The sequence below is a fragment of the Agelaius tricolor genome, unplaced genomic scaffold, assembly GCF_023055355.1.
Source record: "Agelaius tricolor isolate 1412-34295 unplaced genomic scaffold, bAgeTri1.0.p SCAF_3, whole genome shotgun sequence".
Taxonomy (NCBI): Eukaryota; Metazoa; Chordata; class Aves; order Passeriformes; family Icteridae; genus Agelaius; species Agelaius tricolor.
Window position 1 is genome coordinate 45,581,133 of NW_027269263.1, and position 15,231 is coordinate 45,596,363.

The window sequence follows — 15,231 nt, forward strand, 5'->3', positions numbered from 1 at the left end:
GTGAAGGTACAATTAAGAAGATTCACATCAGTTTCTATGATGACTACAGGGTCCTCCCCTGAACCATTCACTTCATCTTGTTAGTTTCAGCAAACTTCCAAGAAAAATCTGGTCTAAACATGGTACATCCAACAGACAGATATATTTACTTACAAGAAAACTGTTCACATTTATCTGAGAAGATCTACCTTTTGAACTATCTTCCTGGTAGACATTAAATAAAGCAACACCCATGGCAATATATGGCAATATCCCCCAGCTGGCAAACCCCAAGGTGTGTTAAAAATTAACAGAAGCATTTCACAGACCTCAGGCAGTTTCTCTTAAGACTCCTGGGTAGAAGTTATAAAGTACTGTTGTTGCATGACACTGAATGCTGCACAATGCTGTTCCCTGGTACAGACCATTATCTTTTATTATTGAGATATAAAATCTATAATATATGCAAAATATTCAAAACCCAGATATCTCTTAGATACACATCTTATGTTCTATACTTCACTCTAAATCTAGCAATGGTCCTGTCAAACCATTAGCTTTGGTTGTCATTTATCTTGTTTCTCACATAAATACACAACTGTCCATTATCTTTATCCTCCACGGCTACAAGTATTTTAAATTGTTCTTCAACTGTCCTGAACCAGCCACGTTGTCCAACCAATATATTAATTATTTTTACTTATTTTCATTTACATGTTTTCATTATATACTGGCTTTCTTTGTGCCATTAGAATACCACAGTTGGCTTGAACCACTTTTTGTCCAACTTCACTTTCCTTCACTTTCATGTGGCAGTCCTCTTACAGCATCTAGAGTAACAGCCCTGAAAAATTCTACAGGTATAGGCATATTTTGTTCTGCTGCACTTTGGCAGCATTTATGCAGAAATATTCATGCAAGAAAGACAGATGTGGATGAACTCCACAACACAACAAGATTCTTGGGCTTGAAGCTGGCTACATTCACACCACTAACCATGACTGATGTAGGTGTATCTCAGCACCTCAACGATCAGCTTTTCTTGTTCATCATAACTGAGATGAAGTACACTGTGCTGGACAGTAAGAAATTGTATTTTTAAATGTTACCAAAGAGTAACCACTAGCTCAGAGGCAATCCTTGCAAGTCATCATGCCAAATCCCCGTGTAGCTGCAATGTCACATTGCTGGATGACATTCTTCACAATTTCTTAGTCGGGAGGTAAAAAACTTTCAATCTACTTATTTTTCTCCCACTGATGCCATTCATGTCCAATTTCTACAGTACAAATCACTTCACACATTTCTGTTGCTGATATTAGACAGAGCTTCCCACAGCCTCCGCAGCACCTGTGGGGCGCCCGGGCCCAGCCCCAGCCCTGGCACCCACTGAGCACCTGCTGTGATGGGGCTGAAACCTGGACACTCTGCTCCTGCCTGGGGGATCGGTCTCTTCTCCGGGACTAGAGGACACAGCCCTCAGCTGTGCCAGGGGAGGTTTATTTTGGATGTTGGGAGGGATTTCTTCACTGAGAGGGCAATTAGAGATGGAAATGGGCTGCCCAGGGAGGTGGGAGGGGTGCCGTCCCTGGAGCTGTTTAAGAAACTGGAGGCGGCACTGATGCCACAGTCTATTGAACAGATGCTGTTCATCATAGGTTGGACTCGATGATCTCAGAAGTCTTCTCTAACCTAATCTTTGAGAGTTTTACTTCTGGCTGCCCACAACTCCATATGCAATTCAAACCTTTTCAGGACCCCCTGTTTTCCATTCCCATTGTGCCCCTCTCTGCCCCGGGATCCCTCATTCCCAACGCCCCTCTCTGCCCCGGGATTCCCCATTTCCCATTCCCAACGACCCCCCCCCCCCCCCCCCCCCCCCCTTCCCAGGCTCCCCGCCCACCGCGCGCGCACGCGCACAAGGCACCGCCCCCGCAGGGAGCGCGCGCGGGTCCCGCCCTTCCTGCCGGGAAGGAGGAGCGGGAGGGGGCGGGCGCAGCCGGACGGGAAGATGGCGGACCTGGAGGAGCAGCTGTCCGACGAGGAGAAGGTAGGGATGGATGGATAGATAGGTTGCGCCGAGCCGCGCCGCCCTCCTGTCCTCCGGGCCGGCGGGGCTCCTGTTTCAGCGTGGCCGCGCAGCCGGGCCCGGCCGCAGCAGGGGCGGGCGGAGGGCCGGGGTTGAGGCCGGGGCAGGGCCGGCCCGGCCCGGCCGCATCTCCCGCCGCGCCTTGTACGGTGCGGGTCCGGGGGGGCGGCGCCCGGGGCCCCGCGGGGGCGGTGGCCGCTGCTCTGCCGGTCCCTGCGGCCGCCCCCGCCCGGCGTGCGGGGTTCGGGGTCGGCGGGGAGAGGCAGGAGAGACGCGGAAGGGCTTTCCCTTCCCCCACCTCCACTTCCCGTTCCCGAGGCGCCGTGCCCCTGCCGCCGGCTGCTCCGAGGCTCCCGGCCTGCCGTCCCCAGGCAGCCCCGCGGGCCCCGGGAGGACATGGGATACATGTGATTTACGGGAGGAAGGAGCTGTGGGGATGAGGAAGGCTGTTTTGCTTCCTGCTAGGAGACAGTAATTGGGGAAGTGGGAGGTCAAGGAGCGGAGGGACTGCGTTAGAGATGTATCACATACTCTTTTTGCGGCAGTTGGAAACTCAAATTTAATGCAGATTTTTCCAGAAAAGTCTCAAAAGGAGCAGGGTGTTTTGTGAGACTTCAGTTATCACTGCTCCTTGTCATTCTCTGGGGGATTCAGCTTCACAGCAGCTGCCTGTTTCCAAGCTAGGGTGTGGTGTTTCGTGTACATGGTGCACTGCTTCTGCCTTTATGTAACGCATGCTCTTGCTCACTTTCCCCTTTAAAAACTTAGATTTTCACGTCTGTTAAAGTTGTGAGATGACTCAAATGTGGAAGGTATCAAAAATGATTCAAACTTATTTGAAGTTAGAAGGATGTCTGAAATATCTAAGTTGTTACAGTGAGACAGGTTTTCTGTTTGACCCTGTTTTATAAGTAGAGATGCACTGGTATGCCTAGGAATGCATAGCACCTAGATCTTGCTATCCTCTTCCCAAGAGGTTTGAAGACTCTGCCTTCCTCTACTTAAATCACCTTCCAAGACCACCTCTCTATTGATACAAGTAGTAATGTGATCCAGAAGTGTAAGTGGTAATTGTGGTTTTTCTAGCCCCTTATAGAAAATGCAAGTAACACTAATACAGTACATTGTTCCAGAAGGTATGCTGAAAATACTTTTACTATAAGTTATCTTGCCATCAGTGAATGGTTAAGATGGAAAGGGATCCTTGCACATCATATTGTAGAGTCATCTAGAGCAGCTGCCCAGTACTCTGTGCAGGTGGCTTTTGGAAATCTCTAGGGATGCAGACTCCACAGCCTCCTTGGACAGCCTGTGGCAGTGCTCGGTCACTCTTGTAGTGAAAAAGTGTTTCCTTGTGCCCAGATGGCACCTCCTATGTTTCATTTTGTGCCCATTGCTTCTCGTTCTGTCAAATAATAAAAGACAGAATGACAGTTTTGTCTCTGTTTGATCTTGGCAGCCCTGCCTGTGCTTTTGTGGCTGATGGAGTTGAATTCTGAACTTTCTTCTACTCACTGATTTTGTTTTTTCTTTTCCCCGAAAATGGGTGCAGAGACTCATAGAGACACTTCCTGCCTTGGTATAAGTGAATAGAATGAGCACTCATCCATTGCAAATTTAAATTGATTTCTCTAGTAGTCCCATATAAAATTGATTGTCCTGTATGAGTGGAATTTTTCAAGCCTGAGAGTATATTTTTTGGCTAAGAAACCAAAGATGGGTAACACTGCAAACTCATGGAAAATATACATGTGGCAATATACATGTGATCCCTTAAGATTTTATTTCTGATGCATTAAGTTGTGCTGTCGTTGTACAATAAAAATGTTATTTTGAGTATTCAGTTCTACTGAGCTTAAAAAAAATCAGCTGAATGGCATTTGACAAACACACCCTTCTCACTCATCCAGTTGGGACTATAAATAAATGCAAGAGTAGATGCAAAGAGGCAAACATTGATTTTCGTGAGAAATAAATCACATTGCTCCTTTATATACTTTCCTTTCATGATACAGAACTGATAATATTGAAGGCTGATGCAGATGGTGGTGGTGATGTAGTTTTATAGATAATTTCAGTAGAGACATAAGTAGAACCCTGAAACTCCTCAAGGAAGAAAGAAGGTGAACCAAGTAACAGAACATTTTTTGTCTCAGACTTGTAATAATGGAGTATGAGCACAAATAAGTAGGAAATTGAGTGATGTAATGATAGGGCAGGTTCAGAAAGGTCTTTGATTCATATCTTACTTCGTGTTAGTCAAAAGATTTTAAGTGTTGCAAAGGCAGTAGGCAATTCCATGTACCTTACTATTGCTGGATTTAAGATGACTGTGTTTAGCTGTAGCACAATTCAAGTTTAAAACCAGCAGTGTTTGGCATAATTGAGAATACAGAAAGGGGCATAATTGGAATAATGGCAAACCAGATTGTTACAGTTCAGGTAAATGATCTTTAAAACCAAGGAAGGAGAAGCATTTCAATATTCAAGACAATTTTGAACTCAATCTTGTTCCTCAGATTCCCATTTTTAAAGAGATTTTTGAAGCCTTGTTTTTCTTTCAGTGATGCAATGTGTGTTGCATCATTGCAACAATACAAGGATTATTTGTAGCAAATAAGGTGTGTGAGGTTTGTGTGGGTCCAAAGATCTGAAGTTGGACCATTGCCAATGAAAGTTACTGATTTTAGCATTCAGGAGCAGCGATTTTTCGGTGCTGAAGACAGCTTTTGTGATCCACAGTGTTGCATTATTCACATAGGTCACTGAAAGTTCAGAAGCTTTTAGGTGTGTTGAACAACATAAGTTTGTTTGTTTATTGGTTCAGTTTGTTTGTTTAAAAACGGGGTGTGAGAGGTGGAAACCTTGAAGCCCTGAACTCTCGAGTAGCAGTCATCACTTCTGCACCCTTCCTGTAGATAATGCATCATCGCTTAACAAGTTCTGAATGCAAAACCTATTCAGCTGTTCCGGATATTTGAAGTAGTTTTGTTAAAGTCCAGTAACCATTTTTTGCAGTTCAATTTTATTCCATTTTATCTAGAAATTGTTTTCTTCCCTTTGTAGCTACAAAAACCTAATAAACATGTATAAAAATATTTTAATTAGCATATTAGTGGGAATATTAAAGGTACAATTTATCTACATGAGTGTAGGCCATAATTAATGAAAGGTACTGATTTTACTGTAAAAGTTGCATTTGCTAATGTAAATACTCATTTACAAACAGTGGCACAAATGAAAAACAACACAGAAACCATTTAAATTATAAAACTAGTGTTCTCTAGTCCATATTTGGTAACTTGAAGGGACATGTTTTCTGTAGGTTGGTTGGGGTTTTTTGTTTTTAATGTGAAGCACAGGAGTTAAATAGCTGTGTATGACTTGAGACACAGCCTCAGAAAATCAGGATGCCTTCAGGGAGGAAAGGATAACACATGAAGTTTTTAAATACTAAATGAACTCTTGCATTCCTTAAAATGCTGAACATAATAAACATGGGAATTGTCAAACTTTTTTTTTTTTTGAAGGAACTACACCTCTTTCAGTAAGTTTATATCTCAGTAGTTTCACTTTTTTGGAAAGATGGAGTTTAACAGTGTCATTAGAAGAAAACTTCGCTTATAAAGAGGAAGTAGTCCCATTTGTGAAAGTGAGCCTGGATAGCTTCCAGGTATTTCCTGGTGCATTGGGTAACTTTGTAACTTCTTAAATTTGTAGATTTTGACACCTAATTTACCTAATAAAGCTAAAATAAACTCTGCAGTGTAGTTTTGTCAGATTAAGGAAAACCCATTTCTTATGTCAGTGCTTTGGAATGAGAAGTCTATGCCAGTAAAATGAATCTCTCACCTGTAATGTTGTCTTTAGAGTGTAATACATTTACAGCAGATTGCACTTACATGGACAAGCCCACCAATGTGAAAGGCTCAGGTACTTTTCTCAATGCAAATATAAACCTTTTTCCTAGAACTGCTTTGAAAGCATTAGCAGAATTTTTGACAGAAAAAAATAGTACTTTTCTAGTTCACATGTGTTAAAGCAATTCCTTTGCTCTACATCATTCATTTTGAAAGGATTTAGACTTCTGACTTTCAGAATTGTGTCAAATGAGACTGTAAATGAGTCTGTAAATGAGTAGGAGGTGCATTTGAATAACCCTTTCTGGGCATACTTGCACTGTAATCTATAAAGTAAACTTTAAGTCTTGCAAGTGTCCTTGATAACATTTTGATGAAATTCTTTAGTAAGAATGAGGAAGTTAGGAGTGCTTTTCAGACTGACATGTAATTTTGAATATTGGAGCTCTTCCAAGATTAAAGATTTTCATGTCCATCTCAGGATATACATGAAAATATGTGTGAAGATAGAATGTTGTCTTGAGTTAGTTTGGTTTTGTTTTTTTAACTAAAAATGCATCAATACCATTGAGATTGAAGGACAGATATTTGAATCACTTTCTTAGGAAACTGTTAAACACTGTCTGAAGAAGTGATCATATACTGTATGTGTAACTGCAAATAATAACTAGGTTTGCTTCTGCAGTCATACTGGCTGGAAGAAATTTCTGAAGGTAACTCAAATGCTGGTTATTCAAAATGGGCTAGCTTAGATAAGGTTGCTTAGGGACTTGCCCTTTGAGTTTTGGGTATCTCCAGGAACAGAGACTGTACTAGCTCTCTGGGTGAGGTGTTGCAATGTTTGTCTAAGCCCACAGTCAGAAACTTATCCTAATTTCTAATTGTTGCAACTTGTGTGCAGTGCTGCTTGTCTTTTACTGTGTACCTCCATAGTAAGTTACTGAGCAAATCAAAATTGTTTGCCTTTTTGACAAGTGAAGAGTAACTACTTGAAGCTTGATAATGAATACAAGTGAAACCTGTTATTATAAAGAAAAGATCAGTGATTTCTAAAACTTCATTTCATATATTCTTTCCTTAGTACTAGCTTGAAGAAATTGGGTACCCTTTGGGGCTTATGACTTTTACCATGTTAGGGAGTATTGGAGTATTCATAATGCAGTGGCACCTCAGGACCATCAAAAACCCCCTTCTTGCTTTGTACTCTCAAAACTTCTTGCAGAAGCTTGCTACCTATGAAACCTCATAGCTGAAGTAGATAAGAGAAACAAATTGAAGCAAAAATAGAGTAATAGGACAAGTTATTGGCAAATACAGAGATGAAACTGGAGACATTATTTTATGATATAGCAGATATGGTTCTATTGCCTACCAATACCGTCTTCAACCTACAAGTTCTGCTGTGAAATTCTATTTTCGGTTAGTTTCAATATTGGCAGTCAAAAAAGAACAGGAAAAGGGTAGCTTTAGCTTTTAGCTGCATTGTTTAGCAAACCCCTGCATTTTTTACAGGCAGCCCTGTGTACTATTTACTTTCAGGTTCTGGGAGTGGGATGTAAAGGAGTTGAAAGTGCAACTGAGAAATGAAAGCAGATTTTTGAGCATGTGACAATTACTTTTTTAATCCTTGAGTAAAAAACTTCTGAAATGTGAAATACTTCAAATACTTTGTTAGCTTGACAGAAGGCATTAAAACCTTGAATAGGTCACTTAGAGAGAGAATTGTAAGACGCTGGAATTGAGAGGGGTTGAGAGGGGGAGACGTAACAGTTAGGGTGGGACCTTACTCCATCCATTTTCATAGAGCAAGCTCTGTTACATTCTTTTTCTCTCACCCCTGCTATTGAATCTGGGCTTAATGTTCTTGGAGTATCTCATTATAACAAATTATCTCGGTGTAGAAGATTTAAAAACTTTAAAAACTTGGGCTTTGTAGTAGAAGAATACTTTGCAAATATGAACCGAGTGCTTTTTAGCGTACATTGGATACCACTTTGTAAAGACTGCTGAGAAGGAGAGTCTGCAGCTGAGGATCATGTGTGTTGATGTCCCTGTAACAAGACATCTTGGGTTTTTATGTGGGAGATGACACTGTTGGTTTCTTTCTTTGTGAAGTCTTAGTTAGCCATTTCTTATACCATTTACTTCTCAAATAAAACTTAATGCTTTTGCTTTTCATTAAATGTAAAATGTAAAATTTTACTACTTTTTCAGTTTTCAGTGAATGACTTTTGCAAGGAAATCATTTTTTATGCTGCTTAATTGTTGTCTATCTGTTCTATAAGCTTAAGTATGAAGTTGCTTGGCTACAATTGTATATATTTATATATAATTATAAATAGTTGTATTAAATATATACATTATACAATATATGCATAAATAGCCATGTATAAATATATATATAATAAAAGATTTCCATTTTTATATGCTCGGGGAATAAGAATAACTACAGAATAACATGGGGGGAGATTTATCTTCTCTTTTTTTTTTTTATGGTTAATCTTGTGTGTTACTCAAATAACATCCTTTGCTTTCATATTCCTTTTTGCTATCTTCGTCTGATGCAGTGACTTTCAGAAATCCTGTTTGGAGTTTCGGATTTTAAATTTTCTTAATATGATATGGTGTGTAAAGTGATTTTAACATGGAGACTTTTATGATATTTAGATATTCTTCTGCTGAAGGTCCTACACTGATGCATCCACCACCTTTCTGAGTGGTTATTTTTGTGAAAATAAATCTCATTATTGAAGTCAAGTTGTCAGGTAGAAAGAATGCAGCATATTACCATATTGTTGTGTAAGATGTACTTTTTGCAGCATTGTGAAGGGCTGGTACTGTTACATATTTTTAAATACTTGTGTATTAAAAATAATTGAGGAAAACACATGTTCTCCAGATGCAATGTAGCTTTAGGCATTGCAATTAAGAAAATGTCTGTTCAGTCAAAGCCATAGGTATGGAATGTGCCCCTCCTTTCCTGTGCCACAGAATCACATTTTTACAGGGTTTTTTCCTTAGCTCTTCTGGAAGCAGAAGTGAATGGGATACTGCAGAGAATTTTCAGTTGAGCTTGGTAGGAAGGCAGTTGCAGCACTATGTTTGTATTCATTCCCTCTCTACCAGAGTCGCTGCCTTTGTTCCATGTTTGTGTGAGATGATGCATGTTTTGGGATGCTGTTCTGCTATTTGAAGTTATACCCTGGGTATGGTGAGGTTTCATGAGATGCTGTGAAGGCAGTTTGCTGCTGACATGGGGTAATTCCTTTCTCACATTTTTGTTCTCAGAGCTTGTCCAGCTGTTTGAAGGCTTTTTTGCCTCACTAAACTGTCTGCAGCAGGAAGCAATGATAATTATGTAAAGCTCTTTTTTGGCTAAATTGGTTATCTTCTTGCCACCTTTAAAGCTGTTCTTTAGATTGATCAATCTGTTTGTCTGAATACTCACAGAAGTAGATGAGTGCTGATGATACATAGGAGTTAGTAAAAATAGTGGTGTAGGGTCCTGGGAAGTATCTAACCTAAAGATTTAATGAGCAATTGGAGCCAGTACTACCAAATATCTAGCTATCCCAAGGGGAAGCTAGTTACATGTTCTTTAAACACTGAAGGGTTTACAAAGTCAAAAACTATGTTGATGTTTGGATAGAGCATCAAGCATTGTATCCTACAAGTATTTGAACCTTAGAACTGTGTTCCTTTATGTGTAATGTATGTCAATGCAAAATTCATTTTGAGTGATAGATGTCAAAACAGTTTTGCTTTTTAAGGAACAGCAAAGGTGCATATTGAAAAATAATGGTACAGCTCAAGCTGAACTTGAATAACAAGTTTTACTCAAACTCAGAACTAAGTATAACTAGGTGTTATGTCCAGTATCACTCCAGTGAGTACAAACTGCATCCCTTATTTTGAGTGTGACTTAGAGATCTTGAGAGAATTCAAACTTGCCTCATTTAACTGATGTCTCTGTTAATATTTATGCGACTATGAGCTAACTGTGAGAAAACCCTGTAGCTACCTGTAAATAGAGTTAAGTGGGTCACGACAAACCCATTTGTCTAGTTGCAGACAGGTTTTTAACTAGAACTACACAGAAGGCATGACTGAGAACAGAGCTCTAGTCTCTACTGTTCCTGGAGCTCCCTTCTGGATGTGATATCTCATCATCTTTTGTTTTGGCCAAACACAGATTTCTGTGAGTGGGAGATTTATTGTGTGTTGTAAGATAGCAAGGGTACCCTCAGAAATCCTGAATGTAAATGCATGATGTACAGTGCTGTGAGCCTGCCGTAACAGTGATAAAAGTAACTTTGGGAAGCTCTTTTCATTCCCCTGTGATTAGCAACAAAGTTGTCTTTGAGTGGAAATTATTGTGGGAATCTTTTGCATGCCTTCCATCACTGTGGAGCAGTGAACTTTAACCTGTTGGGAGTGTAGAGGAAGGGGTGGGTCTCCCTGCTGCAAAGAGTTCACAGCTGAATTTCTGAATTTGAAAGAAGGGATGTGTAGGAAAGAGTAAGGCTGAGTATATGGTTTCACAGTCTCCTGCTTATCAGCATGTTTTTTCTGTGCAGCATGGATGCTGATTGAAAGAGTGAGCTGTCAGGGTGCCTAGCAAACAAAACTCTGAAATAACTGTCTTTCAGTCGAATTAAAAGGGGGGAAAGAAAAATGGAAGAGGGAGAGTTTTAATGTGCCTGCTACTGTTAAAAGCTGCCCCTTAGCAGAGTCCGAGGAGCGAGCTGCCTTGGAGGTGACAGTGGCACTGCGGAGCCCGGCAGTGGGAGCACATTCATTCTCCTTGACCATATATAGGCACAGACAGCGCACGGGCTCGGGCTTCTCCAACCACTGACACTCCTCATGTGGCAGGAACAGGAAGTGTGATCTCGGGGCATTTCAAGCCGCTATGTATAACTTCTTAAAAATTAAATAAACTTCAGAATGGCTTAGGCTGGAAAAAATAGAGGAGCAGGATTTCTCTTATGTACCTGATGGGTATCGTGCATTGAGAAAAATTAAATTGTGAAATAACAGCAGAAGTATGGAAAAAAAATAGATTTAGCATAACTGCCACCATTCTGTACATTACTACATTGCTCTTTGCTTGTGAAGTCTGAAAACTGCAAATATTGCTGTAACTAAGTGTAGGAATTTGTTGATAGATCAATTGTTTTAATCCCTAGCAGAATAAAGAATTAGGCATAATACCTAATAATTGTATTAATCACATACAACAATCCTGTCCTTTTCTCTTTTGCTAGGCTTCTCTGTGAATTTTTACCTTAATTGAAATAGTGTATAAAATCAATAAGCTTGTAGATTTGATAAACTTTTAACTGATGTGATAGATAGCATTTGACTTCACTTGAATTCTGAAAGTAAATCTTGCTAGCTCTTACCTACTGAGAGCAGACTTCAATTTAAACAAGACTGTGAGTGGTGTAAATGTGAAAACTGGATAGAGTGGCTGCAGTGGGGAATGCTTCCCTTGTCAGTGTTTCAGAAGTCATTTTTATACTTTTTTTTAACTTGCTGTCAGCTTCTGTATGATTTGTCCAAATTAATGCTCAAAACTGCACAAAGACATGATTCATAAAAACATGTGTAACTTGGGTTTTTTTTGCATTCAAGAAATTTAATATAGAAAACACATGGTTCCTTACATAGGTTTGTGGTAAAAGCTGTTTTTTTGTAAACCACCAGTGATCAGATGTTCTGGATTAGTGAAGTCTGAAGTTTATAGTTTCTTGCTACTCTGAAGACTTGAAGCTGAGAGCTAACTCAAATTTCCATCAATAAAACACTGTCTTAAACCTTAGTGTTTTGGGAGTAACTACAGTAATAACTGGAGAAACTTCAGGTATTTTATGTCTTTGAGTTTTCTAAAAAAAAGACTCAACTGTAACAATTTTTTGTTACTTGCTGATACATGTATAAGTTTCTTGTACTGTGTTTAAAGGTGCAGTTCTCTTGAATGGAAAAAGGTTTTGTCATTTGGACTCTTAAGAGATTATGATGTTTCTGTTTTGGCTTGCGTAAATAAATTTTTAGAAGTCTCAATGCATTGAAAAATCAGCATTTATTGCAATTGTAATGCAGCTGATTGGTTTTCTTAAAACTATTTTCAGCAGCTACAACTTCCTATCTCAATTTAACTAAAGAGCAGTTTAGTTTTTTTGCCTGTCACTTTGTATTACAGGTTATGTGCATTTTTAATTTATCTTTTTTTAGTTGCCCGTGAACATCATATTTTATATGGACCACCCCTTTGTTTTAATTGTGCTTCCCCAAGTGATAGCTGAGGCTTTTTGCTGCCAAAAGGGAGAGATCTTCATCTCGTAGAGGTTCATGGAAGTGCATTCATTTATCCTTCAGTGTCAGTCTGAAAAACAGAAGCCCCCTTTAGAGCATGTATTTCTGGAAAAATTCAGTGGCAATAAATCTGTAACTGCCTTTCAGTTCTAATGTGTTAAGTGAGACTACAGGACTTAATTCTTTTATATGGGCTTCCTGTATGTATTAATTGGGGAAATAATGGCTTTATCAGATACTCATCACAGAGAAATTAATTCAGTTTAACTGCTGAAGGAAAGTGGATTACTTTTAAATTGGCTTCACAAAGGCAGGTGAGCAAAATACAGTGTCTTAGCTGACACACTCTCAACTTCTGAAAACATGTTAAAATTTTTTGCTTTTGTAAACATGAATATTGTGGAAGGGGTTAACAGCGGGCCTGTTAGCTCAAGGAGCGAGAAGAAGCTGAGAAGTAAGAAGAAACTGATAAGGAGCACTCTCTCTAAAGTTGTAACTAAGGAGACTGAGGGAAGAAAGATAGAAGAACTTTGCAGCTAGATGAAACATTTTTAGAAAGTTAATTAAGTTACTATAACTTCTCACTAATAGTGTTATATTGATTTATTGTAGCTAATAGTAAAGATAGAAGAAGCATAAACAATTGGAAAGTGTATAAAAATCAGCTATATTCAATAATAAAATATTGTCAACTGAGACTGCTTGTAGTCTCTGCTTTATGTCGTGACCGCCTTGACAGTGACAGAATATTCTTTAAACTTGATGAGATATTCATTGCAAATTTGCATTATTGTTTATCTGTTCTATAAAATATTTCATCTATGATGAATTTTCACACAAAAACTATCAGTGAGAAATTGAATTTACTTGTGAAATGTTTGTAAAAAGTAATGTCTAGGTTGGTCTATCATGAGGACGTGCTACATCTGAATGCTTTTGAATGAATACTACTTATAGTGTAGCTAATCTGACTGATAAGAATAGTTCTTACTGATAGTGAAAAAAATAAGCAAAACCAGATTTATATTACCAAAACAGCTGAAAATTAGGTAGTGGTCTAGTTTTAGTATAGACCTAATGTCTCACCGTACAGGTGTTACCAGTTTAAAGCATGTAGTCATTCAGGGTGCAGTTTGGGCACCCACGTTTGCTTAATTTTGCTTTTATAGCTGCTGCCTGCCCAAAACTGATGGACCTGTTGTTGTTTCACAACTCCAAATGTCTACAAGTCTTGCTTTTCTGCTTGCCCAGAGCTAACCTGGCCTTGGCAGGGGTAAGCAGTCCTGTTCACCTGAAGTCAAGGAATCAAGAAATGCTGTTCCTTCATCTTGAGCTGGGAGTCAGCCCAGCAATAGTCATGCTGAAATCACACAACTAAAAGCACAATACTTGCTTTTCAGGGCTGAGCTGTGACCCTATTAATTGCTGTCATGGTTTAACCCCAGGCAAGCCACCAAGCCCTACACAGCCACTCAGCCACTGCCCCACCAGTGGGATCAGAGAGAGAATTGGAAGGGTAAAAGTGGGAAAACTCATGGGTTAAGATAAAGACAGTTTAAGAAGGAAAGCAGAAGGTGTGCATGCAAGCAGAGCTAAACAGGGAATTAATTCACTGTTTCCCATGGCCAGACAGCTGTTCAGCCATCTCTAGGAGAACAGAGCCTCATCACATGTAATGGTGACTTGGGGAGTCAAATGCCATCGCTCCAAAATCTCCACCCCTTCCTCCTTCTTCCCCCACTTTATATACTGAGCATGATTTGATATTTGGAATATCCCTTGGTCAGTTGGGGTCACCTGTCCTGGCTGTGTCTCCTCCCAGCCTCCCATGCACCCCCAGCTTTCTTGCCAGTGTGTCAGTACGAAAAGCAGAAAAGGCCTTGGCTGTGTAAGCCCTGCTCAGCAGCAGCACAGGCAGCTATGATCAGCGCTGTGTTCAGCACAAATCCAGAACACAGGCTTATACCAGCAACTGTTAGGAGAATTAGTTCTGTCCCAGCCAAAACCAGCACAGTTGGTCATTTGATAAAATGTGCTGGTGATAGAACCTTGGAGCCTGTCTTGTCCTTATTGCCTTGTCATTCATAAGCACTTTAATAATACTGTAGGTTAGCTTTGTTTCACATTTTTATATTACTTTGGCTTGAGCATTGAGCTGGGTAGGGTGCCTTGACTTCAGCAAGAGATAGAGGAGTGTGGGGATTGGTGATTTGGATAATGCTGGTAACGTGGATAAGGTTACATTCTTTTAATTCAAAGGAGACAATCCACTTTGCTTTAATAAGTAGCCATAGAAGAAGCCTCTTGCCTCTCTGTGTCTCCTTGGAAAAGAGTAAACTTTGTGGCATTTATCTCAGGATAATGCAAATTCATGTTTACGTGGAAAGAGGAGTTCTGATGGTAGATATTTGAGGCAGCAGACAAAGGCTGTCTGCAATCCAAAATGCAACATTTAGGTTAGAAAGTTGGGAACTGACAACTTTTCCATTTCCATTATCCAGCTCTGAATGGTCATGTTCTGTTAGTGGTCTGAAAGCTGCTGGGCTGGTCACATGGGATCTCATGAGGCAGCTAAGTGCTCTCCCAGGACACTTTAACTTGAACCACCTCTCCTGGAGCCCTTGTCTGAAATTTGGGCCCTGTCAAGAAGCAGGGGCCCAAACCCTGGCTGTATTGCTACCCTCAGTTGTAAAAGCTGTTTTCTTGTCAGTTCAAGAGCTCTAGCATGCTCAGACAGTTCTTTAGTAGTTTCAAATACAAAGAAATGTGTGAATCTAATCCATTTTTTGTTATTTTTAGATATTTGTAATGAAATGTATGTTTCTCAAACTCCTTAATTTCAAACAGTGCTCCCAGGCACTGAATTTTCCAGCTCTTCATTCCATAGATACATGATATAAGGTGTTGGAAGGGGAAATCCTGTTTCAAGTAGTATCCTATATTTGAATAGCAACACCATATCGAGGATGCAAGAGAGCTTGAAGT

The 15,231-nt window shown here is 39.9% G+C and overlaps 1 protein-coding gene across 1 annotated transcript in view; it reads left to right on the forward strand.

Annotated features, from left to right (window-relative positions):
- The first annotated feature begins 1,897 nt into the window (after positions 1-1,897).
- The window catches only part of CAPZA2 (capping actin protein of muscle Z-line subunit alpha 2), a 29,982-nt gene continuing 16,648 nt past the window's right edge, over positions 1,898-15,231 (forward strand). Inside the window, exon 1 of the mRNA XM_071423694.1 lies at positions 1,898-2,029. Within this exon, the coding sequence (XP_071279795.1) occupies positions 1,991-2,029 (39 nt within the window). The 5' untranslated portion in view covers positions 1,898-1,990. The remainder of the gene's footprint in view (positions 2,030-15,231) is intronic.